The sequence below is a fragment of the Pseudonaja textilis genome, chromosome 3, assembly GCF_049901715.1.
Source record: "Pseudonaja textilis isolate UNSWEBS1 chromosome 3, rPseTex1.2, whole genome shotgun sequence".
Taxonomy (NCBI): Eukaryota; Metazoa; Chordata; class Lepidosauria; order Squamata; family Elapidae; genus Pseudonaja; species Pseudonaja textilis.
Window position 1 is genome coordinate 57,934,497 of NC_141992.1, and position 24,758 is coordinate 57,959,254.

General features: G+C 37.8%; 1 protein-coding gene across 1 annotated transcript in view; it reads right to left on the reverse strand.

Annotated features, from left to right (window-relative positions):
* The window catches only part of MOB3C (MOB kinase activator 3C), a 35,957-nt gene extending 12,113 nt beyond the window's left edge, over positions 1-23,844 (reverse strand). The window contains exons 1-2 of the mRNA XM_026707307.2: positions 23,497-23,844; positions 6,630-7,338 (exon numbers count right to left, since the gene is read on the reverse strand). Coding sequence (XP_026563092.1) covers positions 6,630-7,047 — 418 coding nt within the window. The 5' untranslated portion in view covers positions 7,048-7,338; positions 23,497-23,844. The remainder of the gene's footprint in view (positions 1-6,629; positions 7,339-23,496) is intronic.
* Between the last annotated feature and the right edge of the window lie 914 nt (positions 23,845-24,758).

The window sequence follows — 24,758 nt, forward strand, 5'->3', positions numbered from 1 at the left end:
AAAATAGTTTTTCTCTCTCTTTCTTTTGAAAGTACACGCTGCTTTCTAAACAATGAAATGTAGCACAGCTAGAAAGTTAAAAGTGCTAAAATGGCACGGGAGAGTTGTTAAGTATTTGTTGTGAAGCATTGTTTATACAAACAACTCAGCCATGTGTTGTTATCTTGGGAAAAGTCAAAACTATGTAGCCTTCCAGCAAATTTTAGCTTACATAAAAAGCCTGTATAGATGCTGCCGTGTACTGTCTTGGGTATAAAGTTGTGATTTGTGCAACTTTTGAAAGACTTTTCCTCATCATATCTCCACTCCTGGGTTTGTAATTGAGAAATATCCTTTTTTAAACATAAGCTACATATGCCATATACTTACAAGTTCTACCAAGCTTTTGGCATATCTACTTTACGTTTGCCCATAGTATCTGCTTGGATTTACAGGATATATTATTATAATAAAGTAACCAATGAAGCAAAGACAAAGAGGCCATGGGATTAAAAAGTTAACACTATGCAATACCAAATTGACATGGTTTATTTTAGATACAGTGCTTTAAGGTTTTGGCAGTTAATTCAAGCATGAATGTTCAGGTTATTAATTCAAAGCAAGCGTGGGGATGGGTTCTTTAGGAAAACAATACAGGTGTTCCCCCCCCCCTTTCTTAACAGCTGCCAGAACCTTAAAATGAGCTCTCCCATTAGCTTGCCTTATAGCTACCATAAGTGAGGCTTGGGTTTTTTTGGTGTCAAGGCAACTGAAGAAAAAAGTGAAAATCATTGCTTCTTACATGTTACTCTTCTAATGAAAACCCTCCGCCCCTCTTTTTAAAACCCTAACATGATGATTAAAGATTAAAGCACAGCTTTCTGTCTAAATATTCTCTCAGCTAAAAGATGAAATGAAGTGAGGAAAGCATGCAGACTAGTGTGGCTTCTGAAATTCTTCCCACCTCTTTACCAGCACTAGTCATAAAATTCATCTGTATTCTGTGCAGAGAAGCACAGTACTGTCTTTGTATTATATGCACACTGGTGTGTATGTGTGTATGTGTGTGTTTCTGCACATGCTCTGCACAACTCTAGGTCATATGCCTGAAAGAAATAGGGAATGCTTAGAATGGAGCAGTCACAAACACTGCGGAACTACCTCTCATAGAAGGATGTGTTGCGGATATTTTTTCTTTTCTATAGCAGGCCTGTCAAACTTGTGGCCCACAGGCCGGATTTATCACACGTAGGCCACGGCCACCCTGGCTCCACAAAGGAAAAAAAACCGTTGCAATATACACCATAATATGTCACATGACATGATCGCTTTTGACACCTGTGCTCTATAGCCTCAAGGCAGGACTGTTTTGAAACTCAGTCTTTTACTTGCCAGCTTAGCTTTCCATACCAAACTCACTTCATGCTGTTCAACCAGCCTACCTTCCACAGAACCTGTATATTGCTGGGGGCAAAAGGAGGACTGAGAAGGTATCTGCACACCCCTCACATCCTGGATATAAACTTCAATCCAGACCCCTCACATCCCGGATATAAACTCCTGCCTCTTGAGATGGCACTGTAGGGCACTGCAAAAATAACTAGATACAAGGATAGTTTTTTCCCTTCAGACCATCACTCTGCTGAAAACCTAATTCTCACAGCTCTGCCGAATGTGTATTTACCCATGTAGTATGGCTATAGTATTAATCCTTCTTTACTCACCCCTCTTATTGGTATTATTATAAAGATGATTATCATTGTACTGTTGCTTTGCATGTACACTGAGAACTTCTGCACCAAAGAAAAACATTGTCACACAATCACATTGGCCAAATAAAGTATTCAATTCAATTGAATTTTTGGAAATTTGTCCTGATGGATAGGTAGTGTTCTGAGCTTCTTTACATCATTTATTAAAATTAGAATACTAAAAAACATGGAACAACACTTTGTAAGCCGAAAAATATTAAATTAATAATATCCTGCTGCGTTCTGAATTTTTTTCCACAGCTGCAACCCAAAAACATGCATAGTTAGTCAATTTTATTAAAGGAAACATTATTTTTAGCTATTATTTTTCCTACTGGGTTATGCATGGAAATCTGAAAAGCAATATTGCTATATACAGTAAAAGCAACAAACTTAGCTTTCATTAGAACATTCACAAACAAGAATAGCATTCTCTGATTGCCCGAAGGCAGATCGCAATCTTCTCTCAATCAGGAAGTGTTGTGGCTCCAATTCCCGAGCCTGTGCTGTTAGAGGAAGAGGACTTGGAAGATGAGGAGGAAGAACTGGAAATGCCTTCCTCCCTGATAATGCCTCAGGTTTTGTCAGACAACCGAGAGGAACAGCCTGAGATTAATCAGGAGGAAGGCATATCAGAGCAGCCCCTGATAGGGAGCCAAGAGAAAGAATGTTGGCTTGATCCTAAGCAGAGTCATAGGGAGAAACATGAGCAGCAACATAGGAGGCGTGGGAGGGTCGGAGAGCGAGCTGAGTCATTGAGCCACACCCCACAGGGGATAAAAGTGGGTGTGTTGTCGGCTGGAACTTTGTACGGGATAAAGTTTGATCTTTGTAAAGGTTTTTCTTTGTGAATGATTTTTGTGGTCTGCCTTGTAATTTTCTGTAAGTAGCTTTTTACTTGTTATCAGTTTGGACTAGGCAGGCAGAGCCTGTTGGAATACCAAGGACGTTATCAGTTCCAAAGAATTAACTCTGTGAAGTCCGAGCCAGCTTGCCTGCCTGTGTTTGTGTGAATTTGTACTCTTTCATCTTTTGAGAAAGAAGAAAGGTGAGACAGAACAAGGAAGCATGGTAGAAATCTGATAAGATAATGTTTTCTTCATGTAACACTACGTTATCTAAGGTCAGCTTACACAAACACGAAACTTCTAATATATTGCAATTGAAACTAGGAAAATCACATTAAACTTTTGAACTGTTTCAAGCTAGTTGTCCAGGAAAATTTATTAAACAAATGTTGCATTGTAGCTCCAGTCTCAATATGGAGACCATCTATTTTCATGATCTTCCCATGTGTTTGGTAAGATGCTTTTCTGAGCAGTTTTCACTGAGAAAAAATATAAAGGAAAATGTTATGCTACTGATCTCATTAAACTTTTCTCTAAGCTTTGTATGGTACCATGATGACTAGAAAAGTGAAAAACTGGAAAAGTTTTAAGAGGCATAGCCTCAGTCCAATATTTCTCCAATGCCACAGAGTTCGCAATGCATTTTAAACAGAAGTGCTTGGAGCTAACTAGCTAGCAGTTGTTCAAGTGTGTAGCAATTTAACCAAGCACACACTGCTGAGAAGGCAATGATAAACAAAACATAATTGATGGTGGTGTTATTTCTGGATCCTAGGAAATTGCAATATCTATTCACTGGCATCCAAATAAAGTTTTACTGAAGCTCAATACCATGTAACTGATATTAGTCATTTTCCTACTAGTGACTTTTAGAGTCATCCTGCCATTGGTGTTTCAAAATAACAGTAATGGGGAGTGGCTTTATATTATTTCAAGAATGACTGGATGATACTGTGAAGACATTTTTGTCATTGATGGAAAAATGGTCATTATTTCCCAGTTTCTAGCTGTGAAAGTCCTTGAATGACAAATTAACCCTAATAATGGCAATTCTCTCCTCTCCTGGTGCTTTTTTTAAAAATGTGTTTCTTCCCCTAATCATCTTTAAAAACCAAGAGTGGCAATTTGATCTGTAGAACAAAAGTATAATGACGAGAAGTGTGTCAAATCCTCCTTGGATTTATCGCTCACAATTTTCTCCTGAAGTTCTTTTTCCACAGCTAATTTTACCTGCAATATTAAAAGTGAATTGCAGTTCATGTACAGTATTCTTGACCTCCAAGACTATAAGCAGGATATTTTTATTGAATTTTTGTTTTGTTTTGTTCTTCAGTAAGAATCCTGAGCTTTTAAGTTCTTACAATCTTTGGAACATGGAAATGACTTGCCACAATATCTCTCCAGCTTTGCTAAGTGGCAGAATATTCACAGAGAATAATACATATCAGATAAAGGCATGCTGCATTATTGTATAAGGCACTATCTGAAACAATACTAAAAAAGGTAATTTTTGAGTCTAGTTTTATGACCAAGTTGCTAAAATGCAGGGAACATTCGATTCTTGCTATCAAGAGCCAAGGGTCAATCATTTTGAAGTGAGTTGAATGTCATATGACATTTTTTGTTTCATTTACAAATGGTTTTGTTTTGCAGACTAGAAATATCTGCAAAGATTATCTGTGAACAAATATTATAATTGGACAAGTAGACATATAAATGGGGTTCAATTTTATCATCCTCAAAGAGATTCTGTTGTCCGACTACAATCCTATGAATATAGAGGGGAAAATGGTAGAATGGCACCTTGTAGAATTTCTAAATTCTGATCACAACCTTGTCCAGTATCCAAGAGTATTGATGGAGGAAGGGGGGAAGGAATTAAATTCCTATTATGGCATCACAATGCAAAGTCTGCCCCTTACATATTTATATACAACACTGTGTGTCACAAATAGGAAAGGGGAAAGCTTACATTAGGAGTCACAATGCACATTTTGTCATTTTGATGTTATCATGGTAATGAATAGATAAGTTCAAAGTGCTGTTCATTCCAGTATGGTGTTGATTGATATATTAATGCATTATAAATGAGAAATAATAAGCACAGGTATGTTACATAAGAGAATGTTAAAGTGATTTGTTTCTCCAAGATAACATTTCTCTGATGCAGTCAAGAGAGACCTGTCAGTTGGATTTTTTTAGTTTCAGCTATTATATTGTTAAATCTGGGAAGAATGATTTGTTCAGAACAATAGTATATTGTCATGGAGTTTTAAATCCCTCTAGACAAAAAGTATTATTTGCCTCTTCCCATAAATGAACCTCAATCTGTGCTTTAAACCAATGTATGATGAGAAAGGCACAAAAACAGCCGCTAAGTTTTACACAATATTACTTTTGAAAGGTGATGGGAGGGGAAGAGATAGAAATGACACAACTAAGCATTTATGAAGCTGACCAGCTGTGAAAACAAGAAGGAACATGCTGTGTCAAAATGGTATTCCTTCACAATAGAAGAGAAATTCAATACTTATCCCTCACTCACTCCTTTTGTATTTGTGAAAGTGTTGTTTGCATTTTTTTAAAAAAGCAGAACTGGCTCACTGCAGTTAGTGCCAACTTGAGAAGAGACCCTGCTGCATTAAGTGTAATATTAAAGATGCACTGTTGCAATGATTCAACTTATTAAAAGAGGGATATTGCCTGGAAGCCTAGAAAAAAAGATGCAGCTGCTTTAATAATCAGCAGAGAGCTGCTTTACTTATGTGAGTCGGCTCATTAAAATAAGGCCTAAGGCCTTGAATGCATTGAAGAGGTTCTTTTATAGGTTAAACCAACAATTCCTCATACTCATTCCTGTGAGAGGGATGGCTAATTATCCACATTAAGAAATTGAATCTGTTTTTTTTGGAGGGTGGGGGGAGTAGCAGTGAAGCAATCAGGTGGATTCAGAGATTGGCTACAGGCTTGTCTATCTAGAGCAATCTTCCCTTTTCTCTTTTCTGACAGGATATAAAAAGAGATGTGGTTTAAGGTGATCCTCTTTGCTCCCTGCAAGGGGGTTAGGAGAGGGATTCTCTTCTGCAGAGGAGAAGGATAAAGGTGAACCTCAGAGGCAGTATTCACCAAGTTCTGACCAGTTCTGGAGAACCAGTAGCAGAAATTTTGAGTAGTTCGGAGAACCGGCAAATACCACATTTGACTGGATATTTTACAGTATCCTTCCCCTGCCACGCCCACCAAGCCATGCCCACAGAACCGGTAGTAAAAAAATTTGAATCCCACCACTTCCTCTATGCCTCGTCCTATGAGGTTTTTCCAGTCAGGGGCAGCACAATGAGATTTCTGTCTCTTCCTCTTTCTCCTGGCGTAGCGGTGGAGTCAAAGGCAGAGGGTCTCAACTCATAGCTTTCTCTGAGGTACTCGTGGTTTACTAGGTCTTTGGGAGAGGATATTACCTGTCAGCTAGTCGAGTGTTTCAAATACTTCTGTTTCTTTAGTGAAGGATAATCGATTAAGGCACCTGACAGCATTACCAACACCCATCTTCTGTGGTACCTGGGCCATCCAGCTCCCTTAAGGAAGAGTAGTGAATCTTCTGACAGTTACGAGAGGCACTAGGCTTGTGTTAATGTGTCCTGGTGGGCAGGGGTAAGGGCGGTGCAGATTGCTAGAAATCAAAACCTGTTGGAATGATCCTCCAAGGTATCCCCTGACAGTGAATGGCTGGCCATTTTAAGAAGGAAATTAAATAGGAAGCAAAACAAATGAAGTGCCACAAAGTCAAGATCTGTGGTTGAGTTAGTCAGTTTTGGCATTGTTGATAGATGGTCGTGCTTTATGGAAGGACCAGCATAGGGAAAGGAACTGCCCATCTCTCCCGGGAATTGATGCCAGGTTGCCCCTGAAGTGGGTAGAAGGAATACTCACTTCAGAGTACTGTTAAGAGAACTTGGAGGATCACTGAAGCCAAAATAAACTCTATGCTACAAGGAGAAAGAGTTTGATCTAGAAGAATCAACTTTCCAGGGAGCAATCAAAGTTTACTTACCTATTCTAGTAGGAAAGATGTTTTCATTATTAATTAGTGTCTCAATCCAGTCCATTAGCATGCACATGTAATGAGGTGCTGAAAGCTTGGTAGGCCTCTTGAATCGATAGTCATCCTGCCATCGGTATTCATACTTCAGACCACCAGACATAATGGGGCAGCTCTTTTCAGTGCAGAATTCAGATATGGTCCCGTAAATGAGATTTATCCTGTTGAAAAAGTCCACCAGGTGCACTGCAATCCAATCATTGATGTTCTCCCCTGCGGGCAACTGGACCACTGTCTTTAAGTCTAGTCCTGATTTGAGGGAAGCCTGGGCTTTCTTGTACAGCTCAAACCGCTGTGTCCCCGGCTCAAATTTCTTACGAGGACGAAATGTTTTGTCTTTGTTAAAAACTTGCTTAAGGCATAGAGCCATTCTGATTTAGGATTAGCCAGGGTGGCAATTATATTTTTCAAAGGGAAAAACCTTTCAAGTAGAAAAAAATAATATAGTTTTTGGAAAATAAATTATAGAGTTTTAACAGGCAGTTCTTCAATCTTTTTAAAAGTTCCTTTGATTAGCTTAACTGTCCAGCAGAGGGAACAAACATCAGCAAGATTTAAAGTGAAGTGTAGTATCCATGTATACATTTAACAGGGAGCTGAACTTTTTTTCTTTCCTGGTTCTCATCAATGTGGAGAAAGTAGTAGACAGCAATGGTCTAACCTGAAATGAAACCCCAAAAAATAAGTAAGAAAGAAGGATTCAGTATGGTAACTTGTGAAAAGCAATGGACATGTATATAAGAAAGATTTTTTTAAAGCACCACTGTATTAGACTACAGGACCATTTTGTCAAATATTTTGTTGCCACGGTGGCCAAGAAGGTGCCTGGAGAAGGACATCTGTATGAATAACCACCAGAAAACCTCTGTACTTATACTGAATCGAGGTTTGGGGGGGAGGGGAAACACCAAAGAAAGCAATGGCAAAACAAGTCCATGTTGTTCCCTAGAAAACAAGCCGTACATATTCACGACTCACCAGGAGCCAAGCTTAGTCTGGAAACTGACTATATTCTTCTGTTCATGTTTCCCAGAAAACTAAGCCTACAAGCTTCTGTTACTGGAACTTAAAGAATATGAAGGGTTGCGTTGTTTCAGTGAAACCTACTTTTTCAAACACCTCCACAAAACGACTTCTGGCAAGGCAGACGGAGGCTGATGAAGATCGAGAGAAAAAGTGTTCCAGTGGAACTTTTGGCTGGATCCCATTGCTTTATTTCAGTGGAAATGTGAGCTCAGTGCAAGCATGGCACCAAGAAACACTTGGATGAAGCCCCGATTCAAACGCTTCTCCTGCTCCTTTTAGTTATTTTCCACAGTCCCCAGAACTGCTCACGGAAACCAGAGAGTCCTTCCCCACCTCCCCACCCCCAATAGCAAAGCAATTTGTTCGTTGCATCTCATCATTACTCTAAAGATGAGGACAAAATGCAAACAGAAAACACTTGCATCTATTCAGCATTGCACAGAAGTTGTTTTGAAACAGAAGGTCAGATCAAAGTAGTACTCAAGGCATTTCTAAAAATAAGCGTACATTTCTGGTGGGAAGCAGAGAAGTTTCCTCAACAGCTGTAGTAATTTTAACCCAAGAAGAAAACATTTTGTTGCTTTGTCCATTCCCTGGACATCTCCTGGGAATGCAGATGTTTGGCAGTTCACATACTTTTGTGAATCAAATCACATTTACAAGCCTCTTGGGCTTCCAGCTGTAATTCAGCAATGTCCCTATGGAGAAAAGTGGTATATATTTAACTATCAGTCTTAAGGCAGAAGTGCCAAGCGCTGCTCTTTCCCAAATGCCATTTTTTTTAACTTAACAGGGAGTTGAAAGAGGAAGATGTGATGCATTTTGAACAAGAAATCTACATCCAAATTGTGAGACCACTGCAAAATATCTGTCTACTTCACTGTTCAGTTTTTTTTTCCGTTAAGATCAAGGGTGGCATTTACTTATATCAATACTACAGATCAGTCTACAGACCTTTTCCCCTTTACACATGAACCTACCAGTCTCGGCAGGTGGAACATCTGTACAACCTTGACTAATCCAGAAAGCTAAGCAAGATTGGCTCTGGTTAGTCTATGGATAGAGGATTGCATCTAGAAAGTCCAGGACGGTAGTCCTGGAATGAGACTGTAGGTCCTGGTATGAGACTGTAGGTCCTAGTATGAGAAGTGTCAGATTTGGAATCCTTATTAAAAGCTGCGACACACCTGCGGAAGAGGGCTGCTGTTGTTTGAGTAGCTTTCAGTAGACAAAATAGATATTAAAAAATTCCAAGGTTATTCTCTATGGCGCAACAAGAATTGTAGCTGAAAGGTGATTGGTTCACGTGATTTATGATGTGAAAGAAAAGAGGTGGGTATAGGTTGAGTCTTGTGGGAAGTCTGGGAAGAAAGTTTAGTTTTGGAATTCCACAGACATGCCAAGTTTCTGTTTTAATAAAGCACTTTGAGGTGATGGTTGTCTCGGAGTTACTAATTGGAATGGATAATTTTTGGAACTCTGACAGTATGCCGAAACTAACGAACTCTGACAAGAAGATAATGACCAACCACTTCCATGTTGGGTACATTATCACTGTCCACCAAATTGTTTCTTTAATGGTATAGAACAGAAGAAGGGTCAGCTGGGCCCATGCTTTCCTTCTTTATTCTGCAATTGTTAGATACATAAAAGGTTGAATACGAAATAGCCAAAGTCTATTATCCATGCTAATTACGGTATTTGTAATATTGTTCCCAGTTGCACTGGAAAATTATGTCCCTCTAGATATATAGATATTGAGATTATAGATTGTTGTTATTAAGTTCTCTGGGTTTTGGTTTTTTTTACTTCTTGCCTCTTGTTCATCTCTTTTCCTTTCTGTGTGTCTCTTTCTCTCTCTGATTGTGCCTGTCTTTTGTCCTGTTAACTGTCTTTGATCTTTGCTAACAGTTGATAAATAAACATCAAGCGATATTTTTGATAGCTATACTGAGAGGCATGTGTGTTTGCTCTGATCTGAAAAGGATACAGGTATTGTCTGGGATTTTGGTGGGCAAAACCCAGCTGGAAATTATTCATGGGATATCCATGAAACTCACTAGGAGTCACATTCAAATTGAAAAAGACTTTCCTTTTTATATATGAAACCTATTCACCTCCCAGTTGTTAGTTATTGTTGTGCCATTCTTCCTCCCAGGAAGCCTGATAGCTGCAATAGGATTCTTTTCTCTTACATATATTTATTTGGTTTGAAGTCTTGAAAGTGTTATATTCTTTGAAATCACTGTGGAAAAGGTCTGGCCCCAAGTGATTAGTAAGAACTGCTGCTACCACAAATAGCTGATACAAAGTGATATGAATCACTAGCTGCACTGAAATATAAAGCAATCTTATCTAACCTCTCAAAGGGCAGATGATATTATTAGCATTAGCATTTGACAGAATTGAGAATTAAAACTGAGAACAATTTGGTCATCATACCAGGGTGGGATGCTGGGGGTTTGCATGGGTTTGGGAGATCTTCTAGCTAAGATTCTGCACAGTTCGGAGAACTTCCGAATCCCACTCCTGACTAGCCCCACCCACTCCCTCCCAGGAATCCCCACGCCACCCATTTTGGATGCAGGTAAGTGCAGGGCACAGAGGCTTAGGGTGGGTGAAAAATGAGCCTCCCGGAAGTTCAGGAAGGCTGGAAATGGGCCTGTTTCTAGCTTCCAGAGAGACTTCAGAGCCCGGGGAGGCTGTTTTTGCCCTCCCAGAGACTCGAGGAAAGCCTCTGGCACCCATGGAGGGCAAAAACGCCCTCAACACCATGGTGCAGGAGGCTGACTAGGCCACGTCGACCATGGCCACGCCCATGCAGCAACCAGGCAGAGAACCTGTTGCTAAAATTTTTGAAGCCCACCCCTGCATCATACCATTTTATCATACTAAAATTAAAATTTTGATATAACTTTTATTTTTATATATTACCTAACAAGTGGTTTTATTAGTATGATTGTAATTTCTTTGATTGTTTTGTAAGTTGCCCAGAGTCATTGAGCGTCGGATGGCATACAACTTTAATAAGTCATTAATTTTATTCAACTGAGTTCTGATACAGGCATACTTCGACATGACCACAACTGTGCCCAACATTTCTGCTGCTAAGCAAGACAGTTGGGTGAGTTTTGCCCTGTTTCGCAACCTTTCTTGCTGCAGTTGTTAAGTGAATCACTGCAGTTCTTAAGTTAGTAAACCCTGTTATTAAGTAAATCTGGTTTCTCTGTTGACTTTGCTTGTCAATAGAGCACAAAAGGTGATTGCATGACCCTGAGACACTGCAATTGTCATAAATATGAGTCAGTTGCTAAGTGCTTGGATTTTTATCATGGAGTACCATGGAGATGCTGCAACAGTTGTACGTGAAAGAGGTCATAAGTTCCTTTTTTCAGTATATAATTTGGACAGTCTTTTTAAAATTACAACTTTTTTCAATGTTGTAATTGGAATGGTCACAAAACAAATAGTCCTGAACTGAGGACTATGTGTATGGTTTCAGGAGATGGCAGATGAGACAGACAGACAAATGTAGAGAAATTATCCTGAATCTATACTACAATTCAGTTTACCACACCATACAGCAATTACATTACTCATTACTGCATCTCACTCCATTTGGTTATCAACAAGAGGAAGCAAGGGGAATCATGAGGAAGTGGTAGTTTTCAGACACTGCTGAATCTGACATTTCTGCATGTTGGAGCAAAGTTTTATTATTTGGTTATTTCCTGTTAGAGAGGTTGCTCCATTATTACATCCTTTATTTAAATAGAATTCCGGGGGTGGGGGAGATTGTTTCTGAACATTTAGGCTACAAGCTGTGCATAAAACTAGTAGGAAATACTTCCACTGTGGGTAGGACTATATCAGGCAGCTTCTTTTTTAGAATAAGCCAATGATTAGTCTCTGAAAGGATCTTCAACACAGATTGAAATAACAGAAGTTTGATAAACATCAATTAAATCAGCATTTTAAATGAAAACACTGTAATGAAGTAAATTAAAATGAATCAAAGATAAGAGAGGAAAACACCTACTGGCAGAAATTATCAGAATGATATCAAATCATGGGCACACTCTGTGGTGTCCCTGGGAACATCCCCATTGGCAATTTTTCCGGTGACAAGTTGCTTGTATGTGACAGCCAGCGAGTGTGCTCAACATGATTCCGTGATTATCCCTTAGGCATAGAGCAAATTCAAGACAATATGCATATACAGCCATTGTGCAAGTAAGTACGGAAAGATAAAATTTCAACAACTACAGAACAGGGAAGGAAAGGGCAGGTAGCAAAGCCAGTTCAACCTGGGGTCTCCTCCACTTCCTTCAATGGTGTCATCTGTTTGTTTATTTTAAAAATAACTATTCACAAGCAAGCAGCCCAACCAACATCCCATTTACTACCCTAAATACATGCTTATTGCAAAGTGGCCAAATTCTGATCATGTGCCCATGGGGGTGGGATGCTATGACAAGTGTGAAGAGTGGCCATAAGTCACTTTTTCCAGTGCTGTTATAATTTTCAGTGGTTAATATGTAATACTGAAAACCCTAGAAGGGGGGAAATTAGTCTGGATTCGTGTGTACAGAGACCGCGGTTCATGAGATTTTTTTTTAATGCTTTTAATTTAGTCCTTTTAAAAAAATAACCTCTGTAGCCCTCCAAAAGTTGCCCCCACAATTGCATTTTGATTTGAGGTGAGTGATCCTCATTCACTGTTCTTTTCTTTCTCTTTTTTAAGGAGCACAGAGCAGCGAGTCATCTCCCCGGCTGCACGTTAGATTGAGAATAAAAAAAGGTCTGATTCATTTCCTTTCCATAGTATTTATCCCTACGGTAGTTTCTTGATATGACAAATATCTGCTTCTTTGGCTGTGCTATTAATTCATATTTTCAGTTGATTACATAAATTCAATTCCAGATTTTATAATAAGTAACAAGTGTGGTGTTCACTTATATTTTATTTGAGTTACATGGCTTTCAAACGCTCCAATCATCAGATTCTGAGTGACACAAAACTCCCCAAATCTGTAATTTGGGATGAAGCATAATCCTGTGAGTAATTGCTGACAAATAATACTGATGATTTTCAAGATTACCTTTATAAGTACAGTTACAGCTATAGGGTCTTTCCTTGTTTGCACCTAACCATTGTGTAAACATGCTTTGGCAATATCTTTTTTCTACTATGTTGCCAGTATGTTACCTTCATCTCATTGCCATCCTCAGAGTGATAGAGGCTTAAGTCATTAATTTAAGCTATTGCCTCAGCTATAATAAGCATAAGCATGCTAGACCATTTCTTTACTATTGATTTACAATACATGGTGTTCACAGCCCCACCAGCCATCACAGAAGTAATAGAAATCAACTCCTCATCCATATTATTTTGGCATTACAACATGTTTGTATGACTCTAGGCGATGCTGGATGTTGCTAGTAAGGAAATGAGTGGTATTTTATTCTGTCCCTTTCCCGCTGTAGCTTCAAAGTCTGTAAAATTTGTTAGGCTTTCTCATTTATTTCTTGGAAGGGAGTTGGATGACTACAGTAACTTGAGAACAAACAAAAGAGCAGGCCTGGGATGGGTAATAAATTTCATGCCATTGGGCTGCTATTCTCAGTCCCAGATGGGTAAAAACAGTTCAACTCAGAAATGGGCAAATGTCCAACCATAAAATGGCAATAACACTTTCCCTCTTCTAATAGACCCCTTGCAGATAATTGGCTTCCTAAAAAAAGATGGAAGAGTCTCTGGAAATTATCTGTTCTCCTCCTTCCTCTGGCTAATTTTGCACTAGCTGATATATACTGCTTTTATAACAAATCTGACATTACTCTAGATGCATATAAGGCAATTATCTAGGTCCAAATTCAAACTGTTTTACTTGACTGGGTGAGTATGTTGATCAGGAGCCAACCACCGCCTGGATATTTGAAGGCCTACTGAGATATCTTAGCTGCTTTTTGGCTGGAAATTTTCCCTGCCTTCTAAAGGCCATGAGAAAGTCACATTTGGGGATCTTCTGGAGAGAGAAAAGTTCTAGCATTACTTGTCAAAATATCTTACAGCTGATCTCTTTTTCTAGCAACATTTTACAACTGTGCGTAGAAGTATTAGGCAAACACTGAAGGCTTATGAGTAGACGTTAGTACTCTGCAGATTTTCCTCCCCAACTCAGGCACAAAATGTTTGTTAAGCAAACATTTTTGTATAGTGTGGAATGGAGTCTGTGATGAAAATAAAGGCTCCCAGTTTCCCAAAATTTCTTTCTGGTTTTACTCAGCTTTTCTGTACTCCAGACCATGAAGGCCAGCTTGACAACTGCCTAATGCCAACAGATGTAAAGCAGGAAGTAGCAGCTGGACTTTTGTCTAGCTTAATTGTGTTTTTTGCTGTGCAATATGAATGACCCTTCCTGTTGTGGTCCCAGTTTAGGTTGTTGGTGGAGATACAAAGCTACCCTGAAGCCTACATGGCCTTAGTTGTAAAAATTAAACAAATGCATCTCACCCTAAACCTCCCCCAGGGACTCCCCTTCAGACACCATTCAGAATTTGCCATTGAAATGTAATTTGAATTTGACAGATGGGAATCTAATGTATTAATAGATATTTCATTTATTTAGGTTGTGGAATTGTTAGGTTGTTTCATCCCTACCTGCGCTATTGTTTTGGACCTACCTAATTTCATAAATGCCCAAATGCTATGGACATCCATGGACCAAGACAGGATGTGGAGGATATAATTATGCATCTCTATAAATTTATAGAATTTGCCATGTGACCAACCCAGACAAAAAGATTCAAACAAATGGGTGGGAGGAGTTTTTCTTATATTCACATCTTCCTTTTTAAAAGTTAGGAAAAAAGATTTATACATATATCAAAGGATCAGAGCTTAGTTGTCACTAATAATCCCTCCTTTCTGAATATAGAATTCATTGCCATGTCTATACTGAAAAAATAGACCCTGGTGATCAATGGTGGGATTCAAATTTTTTTTACTACCGGTTCTGTGGGCGGAGCTTGGTGGGCATGGCAGAGGAAGGATACTGTAAAATCTCCAGTCAGAGGTGGTATTTGCTGGTTCTCCGAACTACTCAAAATTTCTACTACCAGTTTTCCAGAACTGGTCAGAACCTGCTGAATACCACTTCTGCTGGTGAGGAACAAGGCATTTATTCACCACCTCTCCAGTTCTGGTGTAGAGTTTCATAATGAAGTAGAACAAGGGTCCCGTTCCCCCCCACAGGCTGTAGCCCACTACCAGGCCACGGCTGTTTTAGAACTGGGTCGCGCATGCGGTGGCTGAGTGCATGCACATGCATGAAGCTCCCCTCACATGGGCGGTGGCCATTTTGCCCTCATACTTGAAGATTCTCTCGTGTGAACAGCAGATGTATTGAGCTCGCATGCAAAGCTCCCTTCTCATGAGTGTCGGGTGCATGCATGGTGTAGTGTGAAAGCATCAGGTTACTAGGATGCCACAATCTCTAACTTTGGGCCAGTCACTGGTTTTCAGCCCTAAGAAGGAGGCAATGGCAAATCACTTCCAAAATAATTTTGCCAAGAAATCTGTAGGGACTAGTCTAGGCAGTCACCATTAGTCAACGCTGACTCAAAGGCTCAAAAAAAAAAAAAAGCATACATTTAACAGATATGGACTACAAAAAATCCTGTCACCCTCATAACTTTTTGCTGTTAACTTGTTGCTATCTGGAGTTTTGCAGCCTACACCTGGAACTTATCACAATGCTGAAACAAATCTTTTGTCTGTTAATTGTATCCATTTACAATTCTTTTTTTCCCCTGAAAGTGCTTGCTAAGCTGTTACCCTTTTGACCATGCTGCGGTTTGAATATAGAATTTGCTTTGATGCATTTGCTTTCCAGAGATCACTTATTCAGCTCTAAATACCGTGGAAAATTCCACAACTTCCTCTAAGAAAATGGCTGTTAGAGAAGAGGTCATTAGCTTCTCTGTGTGTGAGACTGAAAGAGAGAGGGAAAGAAAAAGGGAGAGAGAAAAATTGGAGAAGAAAGAAAGCCAGTTACATTTGCCTGGCAGGAAATGAATTCTGATAAATAAAAGCCAAAAAAGGATTAAACACTAAAGGCAAAAGAAAAAGAAAAAATCCAAAAAGTTGTTTTTGTTAGTACAAACTATTTTGAAAGTCTTGCCAGTCCTGAACCCAAGGACTATTACACAAGCCAATACAAGCCTAAAGCAATATTGGAATATAAGGTTAATTCTGTACTGTCTGACTCTCCAAACTTAGTCATACTTGGAGAAGAACTCATGATTTCAATAGATTGGCATCTAAATCTACATCTTTTTGGAAGGTTTTCCTTAGCTCCTCTCACTGGAGCATTGCTGGAATAAGTGCATTGCCATTGATTGAACAGAATCTCTGCCCTATCTGCCCAGGCTGCAATGGTTTTTTTTTATTAAAAAAGTTTTTATTGTTTTTTTAAGACAAACATAAACAAACACAACATAAAAACATCACACCATCTTCCATGTATGTGCATACAGTGTGTCGGTTGGTTTGCAAATTGTTTTGTGCTTCCACTTCGAAGTCTTCAATTACAATTACATTGTATATGTTCTCATATTGTCAATCAAATATTCCTAAATACATTAATATCATTGTTAATCAATCATTTGACTGTACTATTATTCATTCATGTTATACAAGATAATCCATATTTTACTTAATTTGTTTTATGACAGTTCATATTTCCATCTCAAATCTATCCTATAATCATTTTGTAGATATGATTAAAAAAATACATCTTTATATATTCATTATGTTCTAAAAGTCTACATATTTCATTACCATGTTTTATTGTCTAACTATTGATAGAATAGATACCAAATTTTATAAAATTGTTTATCTTCTTGTTCTCTGATTTCAAATGACAATCTACTCATTTTAGCATATTCCATTATTTTCTTAATAGCTTCCTCCTGTGTTGGTATTTTCTCATTTTTCCAGTTTTTAGCAAATACATTCATAGCCGCTGTTAATACATTTACATTCAGCTATTTCAATTCTTTACTATATATTTCAGGTAAAATTCCCAATAAAAATATATCTGGTTTCAAGTCTATATGCTTTTTTGTCACTTTTTCCAACCATGTGTAGATTTTAGTCCAATATTTTTTGGCATCTGCACATGTCCACCACATATGGTAATGTGAGCTAGGTACTTGATGACATTTCCAACATTTTTCAGATTTGTTCTTGAACATTCTTGCTATTCTTGTTGGGGGAAAATGCCACCTGTAAAACATCTTATACAAATTTTCTTTATATGCTGTTGACATTGTCATTTTATAATTTTGAGACCACAATTTTTGCCATTTCTCTAGATCAATCTCATATCCAAAATTCTTCCCCCAAGCAATCATTGTTTCTTTGACTTGTTCTTCTTCTAGTTTAATTTCTAATAAATATCCATACAATTTTTAATCACCTTTTCATCAGTACCTGTCAAAATCTTATCTAAATCAGTTGATTTATCATAGAAACCTTCTGTTTTAGAATCTTTATCATACCTTGAATGTATTTTCGCATATGAAAACCAATTCATCTTTATACCTTGTTCCTCTAGTTTTTGCATAGATTTAAGTTCACCCTTTTCATTCAATATTTCACCATATCTAACTGTTTGTTCCTTTTTATATATTATAGGATAAGAAAATGCTTCAATAGTCGATATCCAGACCAGAATTTTCAAATAACATTGCCTTTTAGTCTTCTCCCAGTTTAACCACAGAGACTTCCATATATAATGTCTTCTAAAATACCCCTGTGTTTTAGTTCCTTTATACCATAAAAAAGCATGCCACACCAACAACAGATCATGTCCTTCTAATGTCAACAATCTAGTATTTCTTAATGTTATTCATTCCTTAACTCACATCAAATTTGTAGCTTGGTAGTACAACTCCTAATTAGGCAAACCAAATCCTTCTCTCGTTCTAGCATCTTGCAAAAGTTTTAATTTTATTCTTGCTTTCTTACCTTGCCATATATATTTCAACACAATTTTATTTAAATCTTCAAAATAGTCTTTTCCAAGTCTAATTGGAATTGTTTGGAATAAATATAGAATTCTGGGAAATATATTTATCTTGATTGTTGATATTCTCCCTATTAATGACAGTTGTAAATTTTCCCATTTCGCCAAATCTAGCGCTATCTGCTGCTTAAGTTTAATATAGTTATTCTCTTTTAATGTACTACATCTTGCTGTCAAATGTATCCCCAAGTACTTGATCTTATTTATGACCTGGATTTTCAATACATCCGCCAATTCTTCCTTTTGTCTTGATAACATATTCTTTGTCAATTACTCTCATATTGTCTTTAATTTGTCTCTTTGGCAGAAATCCATTTTGATCAGGATGAATAAAATTATTTCGGTATTTTTTAAGTCTTTCTGACAATATTGAAGCAAAAAATTTATAATCTGCGTTTAGTAGGGAAATAGGTCTATAGTTCTTGATTTGTAATGGGTCAACCTCCTCTTTTGGGACAAGTGTAATATAAGCTTCTGACCATGATTTAGGTATCTTCTTCTTTAACATAACTTCATTCATAACTTCTAACAATGGAAGATTCAACGATTCTTGTAGTGCCTTGTAAAATTCCTCTGGAAGTCCATCTGGGCCTGGTGCCTTTCCATTGTTTTGCTTCTTAAGTGCTTCAGTTAAATCCATCATCATTATATTGCTTTCTAACATTATTTCAATCTCTTTAGGTATCTGGGGTAAATTAGCATTCTGTAAGTACTGTTTAACTCTTTCATCATCAATATTCTCTTGCGTGTATAATTTCCCATAATAGTCTCATATAATTTCCTTCTTCTCTTTACTTCCATAGCAAACTTGGCCTTGATCATCTATTAATTGCAATATTTTCCTTGATTCTTTCTCCTTTCTCAGTTTATATGCTAACCATCTACCTGGTTTATTTGCATCTTCAAAATAGTTCTGATTCACACCTCTGATTTTCTGTGCTCATTCTTCTTTTTCCATTAGTCCCATTTTATGTTTAATTATATCCATTTTTAACTTAATATCCTTTTTCTGTGGCATTTTCTGTAACACTTTTGCAAGTCCTTTATACTCATCCTCTAATGTCTTAAAGGCTAGACTTTTCATGGTATTTCTTTTCCATGGTATTTCTTTTCCTGTACAGTCTATTATCAAGCCTCTGGCATATGCCTTCATTATATCCCATACGTTCTGCATTGATGTGTCTTCTTTTTTATTTTCTTTAAAGAAAAAAGGCAGTTCTTTCTCCATCCTCTGTATGAAGTCTTTTTCTTTTAGTATAGTATTATTTAACGTCCATCTAGATCTTATTGTTTTTCCTTTCCATTTAATTGTCATTGGATTATGATCTATCCAAGTACTTGTTTCAATATTTATTTCTTGGATATTAGCTAACAATTCGGTTGACATCCATATCATATCATATCAATGTTTTTGATTTGGTCTTTTGTTTTTGCTTTTCACAGAATAGGACTTATTAGCTAAAGAAGTTTGACATATGTTTTAAACTCAATTAATAGCTCTGTATATTTTTTTTTAATTGTACATTTTTAACTATTATCATTGCATTGTGTCCTTATTTATTGTTGAAATGCTTGGTACAGAAGACTGAGAGTACCTAATCTAATCATCTTGAAATCATTGGACTACAGCTTTCATTATTGGGTAGAGGACAAGATATATGATCGAACAATACCATACGAATGATTAAAGTTGATGTCTAGTAATATCTCCCTGGATATCTCTGGTGGTAAAGGAATTATGGTTGGTCTCGAATTGCCATCATGTTGAGGCACTATTTGCAGTTAGGTTAGCACATTGCTGCATAAACAAACAATGAGGGCTTGCTCAGTTAATCTATCAACATTGCACAATGAGAACAGCTGATAAGGCCCTACAGCTCCTTTTATGTGTGTTCTACTTTACACCTGTAATGCCTGATTGACGCATTTGTGACCATAGCAGACTGAACAAACTGCTTTTAAATGGACAAAAGACAATGTGGGCCTGTTATGCTTTCTGCAAGTGAAAAAAATTAGGTGGATTATGGTAATAGTGCTATGGTGGTGCAGTGGTTTGAATGCAGTATTACAGGCTAATTCTGCTGCCTGCTGATTGCCAGCAGTTCGGCAGTTCGAATCTCACCAGGCTCAGTAAAATGAGGACACAGATTGTTGGGGGCAATATGCTGACTCTGTAAACTGCTTAGAGAAGGCTGCAAAGCACTATGAAATGGTATATAATAGCTATTGCTATTACTTCTATCCCTTAAGATCCTCAAACTCAGCATGAATATATCCATTTAGAAGTCTATGATCTTTCAGTTGAGTCTGGAATCTTGCTTACTTAAATAGCATAGCCCTACTGATTCTATCCAAGAGATCTTTTCATGTGGAAAATGTATGAAGGTGCTAGATATGAACTGATCATTCTCCAGAACAGTTATCATCCAGATGCACCTGGAGATGAAAGTTTCAAACCGAATTCTTATTAGGAGTAAAAATGATATAATTTAATTAGTTTAACTTTTGATTAAATGTACAAAAGGCACGGAGAAGATTGTGCTACATATTTCATAACAATGGGCAACAAGCAGAGGTGGTATTCACCAGGTTCTGACCAGTTCTGGAGAACCGGTAGTGGAAATTTTGAGTAGTTTGGAGAACTGGAAAATCCCACCTCTGACAGGAGATTTTACAATATCCTTCCCCTGCCATATCCACCAAGCCACACCCACAGAACCAGTAGTAAAAAATAAATTGAATCCCACCACTGGTAACAAGTTGGTGAACACTTATAATAGACAATAAAAAATGTACAGTCTGACATGTTGTGCCTCATTAGGATGATTGTAGAGAAGAAGGAATCGAGTAGTAAATTTTCTATCTGAACAAATACTGTGGAAATGACTAACAATGTCTAATAGGTTCATCATAGATGTTCCCATGTGATGTGAAATGACCCTGAAGGAACAGTTCTTTGAAAATACTGCTCCTACCCATAGTTATGGTCCCATGATTCAGTAGCACAAATTTCTTTGCCCAAAGGTGGGGTTGAACAAGTGCATGTCCATTTTAAAGGGCTTTAGGTAGGGCTTAATTTTAAACAAGGTAGCACAAGAGCAGACATAGACAAAAAAATTATCTCTAGGAGAAACAGATTCCATATTTGTGTCCAATGTCTGCTAATCCATTGTTCATGTGATATAATTCTAAAGCAAGTTCTTTCAGATAGTCAGACTATACAGTCAGTTTTACATGAAAGTTAGGTTAAACATAATCAAGTGTACACTGATTTGGAAGACAGTGGAACTTTAAGCACCTATAACTTTGTAGCTCATAGAATTTTTTCAATCACCCTCCTTGAGCTAAGCTTATTACCTATTAAAGGGTCTGCCCTTTAGAAAATTATCACATGAAATCACTGTCAGCTTAAATATACTCAATCTTAATTCTAGTAGCAATGGCAATAGCAATAGCACTTAGACTTTTATACCACTTCACAGTGCTTTACAGCCCTTTATAAGCAGTTTGCAGAGTCAGCAAATTGCCCCCAACAATCTGGATCCTCAATTTACCGACCTTGGATGGATGGAATGTTCAGACAACCTTCAGCCTGGTGAGATTTCAACTGCCAAACTGCAGGCATCTAACAGTCAGCAGAAGTAGCTGCAGTACTGCATTCTGACCACTGCACCACCATGAAGCAGCTTTCTGAACGGAAGAACTCAGTAACCCTATTACTCTAAATCAGATGTCCATTCAAAGTCATGTCCCAAAGTTTACACTTGTATTATTATGGATATTAATATTTCACAACCTAGCTGAGTTCTGAGTTTCAGTTCTAGCTGAGCTTAAAGTACAATACCCAAAAGCTGGATGGAGCTAATAAGGTTCTCAAAAAGGACATTTAAGTTTAAAGATCAAAAGGCAGTTCATGGAGTACTATACAGACATGTTAGAAACCAGGATTATTAGCAGTAGTAACAGCACTTAGACTTATAGACCTCTTCATAGTGCTTTACAGCCTCTCTAAGTGTTAACAGAGTCAGCACATTGCCTCCAACAATCTGGGTCTTCATTTCATCAATCTCAGAAGGATGGAAGGCTGAGTCAACCTTGAACCAGTTAGGATTGAACTGCTGGCAGTGAGCAGAGTCAGCCTGCAATACTGCATTCTAACCACTGAGCCACCACAGCTCTTTGTTAGAACAGTATAAGGACTAATATTGACATAAACTAGTTTTTGCACGTTTGTATTTTCTTATCTTTTTGTTATTTCATAACTTTAATTATCATTGAGTTGCTATTTCTTACCAATTTTCTACACTTAGCATAACACTGCTTATCCCAAAATGGATAATGGGAATATATTGGTGCTATCAGATTCACTCAAAACCTGTGCCAAAGTTTTATATCACTTTGTTCCATAAAACCTGAAAGTTGTTACTCTTAAGGACTTTTCCCCTTAATTTTCTATATATGTATGTGGTTTCTTCCCCAAACCCCCAAAACTTTAACCTTAGACTGTCTATTATTGACCTCACCCCTTTCCTAAGAGGTCTGTAGGGGGCATGCATAAGCGCACCAATGTGCCTACCGTCCCTGTCCTATTGTTTCTTTTATTTTTTATTTTTCTTGTATGTATCCATGTATTTATAACTATGTTTTTACTTATACCTATTATCTTGTTTTTTACACATGTATGTATGTAATTGTGGTTGAGCTACCATGGGCATTGTGTATCTCACAATGTGGGGGGAGCAGAGGCATAGAGTACAGAATATGTATTCTGTAGAGAATACAAATTCTTTGGCAATATAGTCTCTGCATACAGGTTCAGCAGAAAATCCCCTTATAGCAATAAGGGTTTATTTCCAAATAAGCAGAGTTTGACTGTAGTGGTACTGAAACCACTAGTTTTTAATGCTAGCAGTCAAGGGATTCTACTTTTCTTCCTTTCTGGATTTTCTCCAGAAAGGGAAATATTGAAAGAAGGGAAGGAGAAAGATGAGATGATCAAAATGAAAGAATGCACTGGCTGCCTTGGACCACTGCTAAGTATAATTGCACAGTAAAAGCCTGACTGGAAACACTCTAAATCTTTAGGCTGACAGATTTGATAACAATATCAGCAAATTGAAAGATTTCCTCAACTGCCTGGCATGTTCCCTTTACATACTCAGAAACACACATGGTGTTATTCTAGTTAAGTTATTCTCTGTATCAGACACACAGATGCTCATTTTCAGTTTGCTCAGTTCTGTAATGATTCGTTCTGTTTAAAAAGTTTATTAGATATGGTGCTTGTAGCTATTTTGCCTTTGCCAAGGGGCAACCCCGGAGCACCAAACTGATCTGAAAAACAGTTGTTATTTTGTGCTCCAAAACAGCTCCGTTCAAAATTGCTAATCTGACCATAGGAGAGAATTAGGATTTGGGCACTGTAAAGATTTGGCTAGATTTTAGTACAAGAGTTTTCCTCTATCCCAAAGTAGAACTTGCCCAGATCCATAGCAGTTAGCTTATACAGTACTAAGAATTGAAAAGTTAAGAAATCTACCCTGGTGTATATTTTAAGATGGACTGCAAAACTGCAAATATGCCATGGCTAAGCTATAATAAACAACATCAATTCAAGAGAAAGATCCAATGTAGGAGTTAGCTTGTCCTGCTTTGATCAAAGTTCTTTGTAAAACCAACTGTTTACAGAAAACACTCACCCACAACTTCAAGATGACCCAAGGAAAATGTCCTCCTTCTGTATGTTATTCCAGAAACGTCCAAAAGAAATTCCTGAAATTCTTGTAAAATTACTGGTGTGTTCAGAGCTCAGACATTTAAGTTTTTCATTTACGAAATCCTTGTTGGGCTTTTCATTAAATACACTCTGCTTTCCTTTTTTTTTTTTTTTTTGCCTCCCCCTAGCTGATGTCATATCCTGATTGTGTCTAGAGGACTACAGCTGTCCTTGCTGCAACACATCAGTTCTTTCACCCTCCCCCAGCTACGCCTCTTACAGTCTTGTGCAGAAACCCCCATGCTAGAAAGATCCTTGGGAAGTGCTCTCCCCCTCCCCTTTCTCTTACACACACACACACACACACACCATTCTCAACACCCAGTCTCAGCTTTTGTTCCATTCTGTTTTTCTTGGCTCCAGATTAAAAGGAAGTTTAAGGGCACATTATTATGAAGATCAGCAAGGAAACTGAAATTCTGCTGCACGGCACCACACCACTTCCCACTCTTCATAAGTTGTAGATAAAGAGATAGCTTTTCAGCTGCAAAGAGCCAGGAGGAAGTTTTCTCCACTAAGCAAACAAAACCAGGTAATAAGAGAGCTCATGCTCCCAACTTTTATTGCAAGGTTGAGAGAGAAGAGGTTTGCCTAAAGAGTGCAAGAACAGGTAGGAAATGCATGTAAGAGAAGAGGCAGAAAATACAATAATTGGCAAGTCTTTATTTTGCAGGCTAACAATCTTTGTGCACTCCTTGGTTACTTGGCTGATCTCAAACACAAAGACTACATACACATGGGCAAAGTAGGGCAGAGCAGATCAGTTGACAAAGACATTAGTGGATCATCATGGTTTGTTAAATAGCAGGTCCCCTGTGATGGCTTTCGAAAGTATCCAGTGATGTCAACGTTGACACCATTCCTGAGAACTTTTAAAAATGGAAGGTTCTGGGTGAATTTAAGTTATTTTAATCCATATGGCAGTCATAGAGCTATCTTCTAAAAAAAAAAAAAAAGCATCAATGAGTTTAATAGGAGTTCAGTGGAAATTGCTATTAAGTCTGCTTCCTAAAATTATCTTACTGTTTTTTTCAGGTTCTACATACATGCATATGTTGTTACTAAGAAACATCCAAAATGGACCCAAAGAGCAATAAGATTTGGGGTATGTGTCAATATTGTGTACGTAAGGGTTCCTCAATCTATGGTAGTCCTTATTCAATAAATTGAGCGGCTGTTATCATC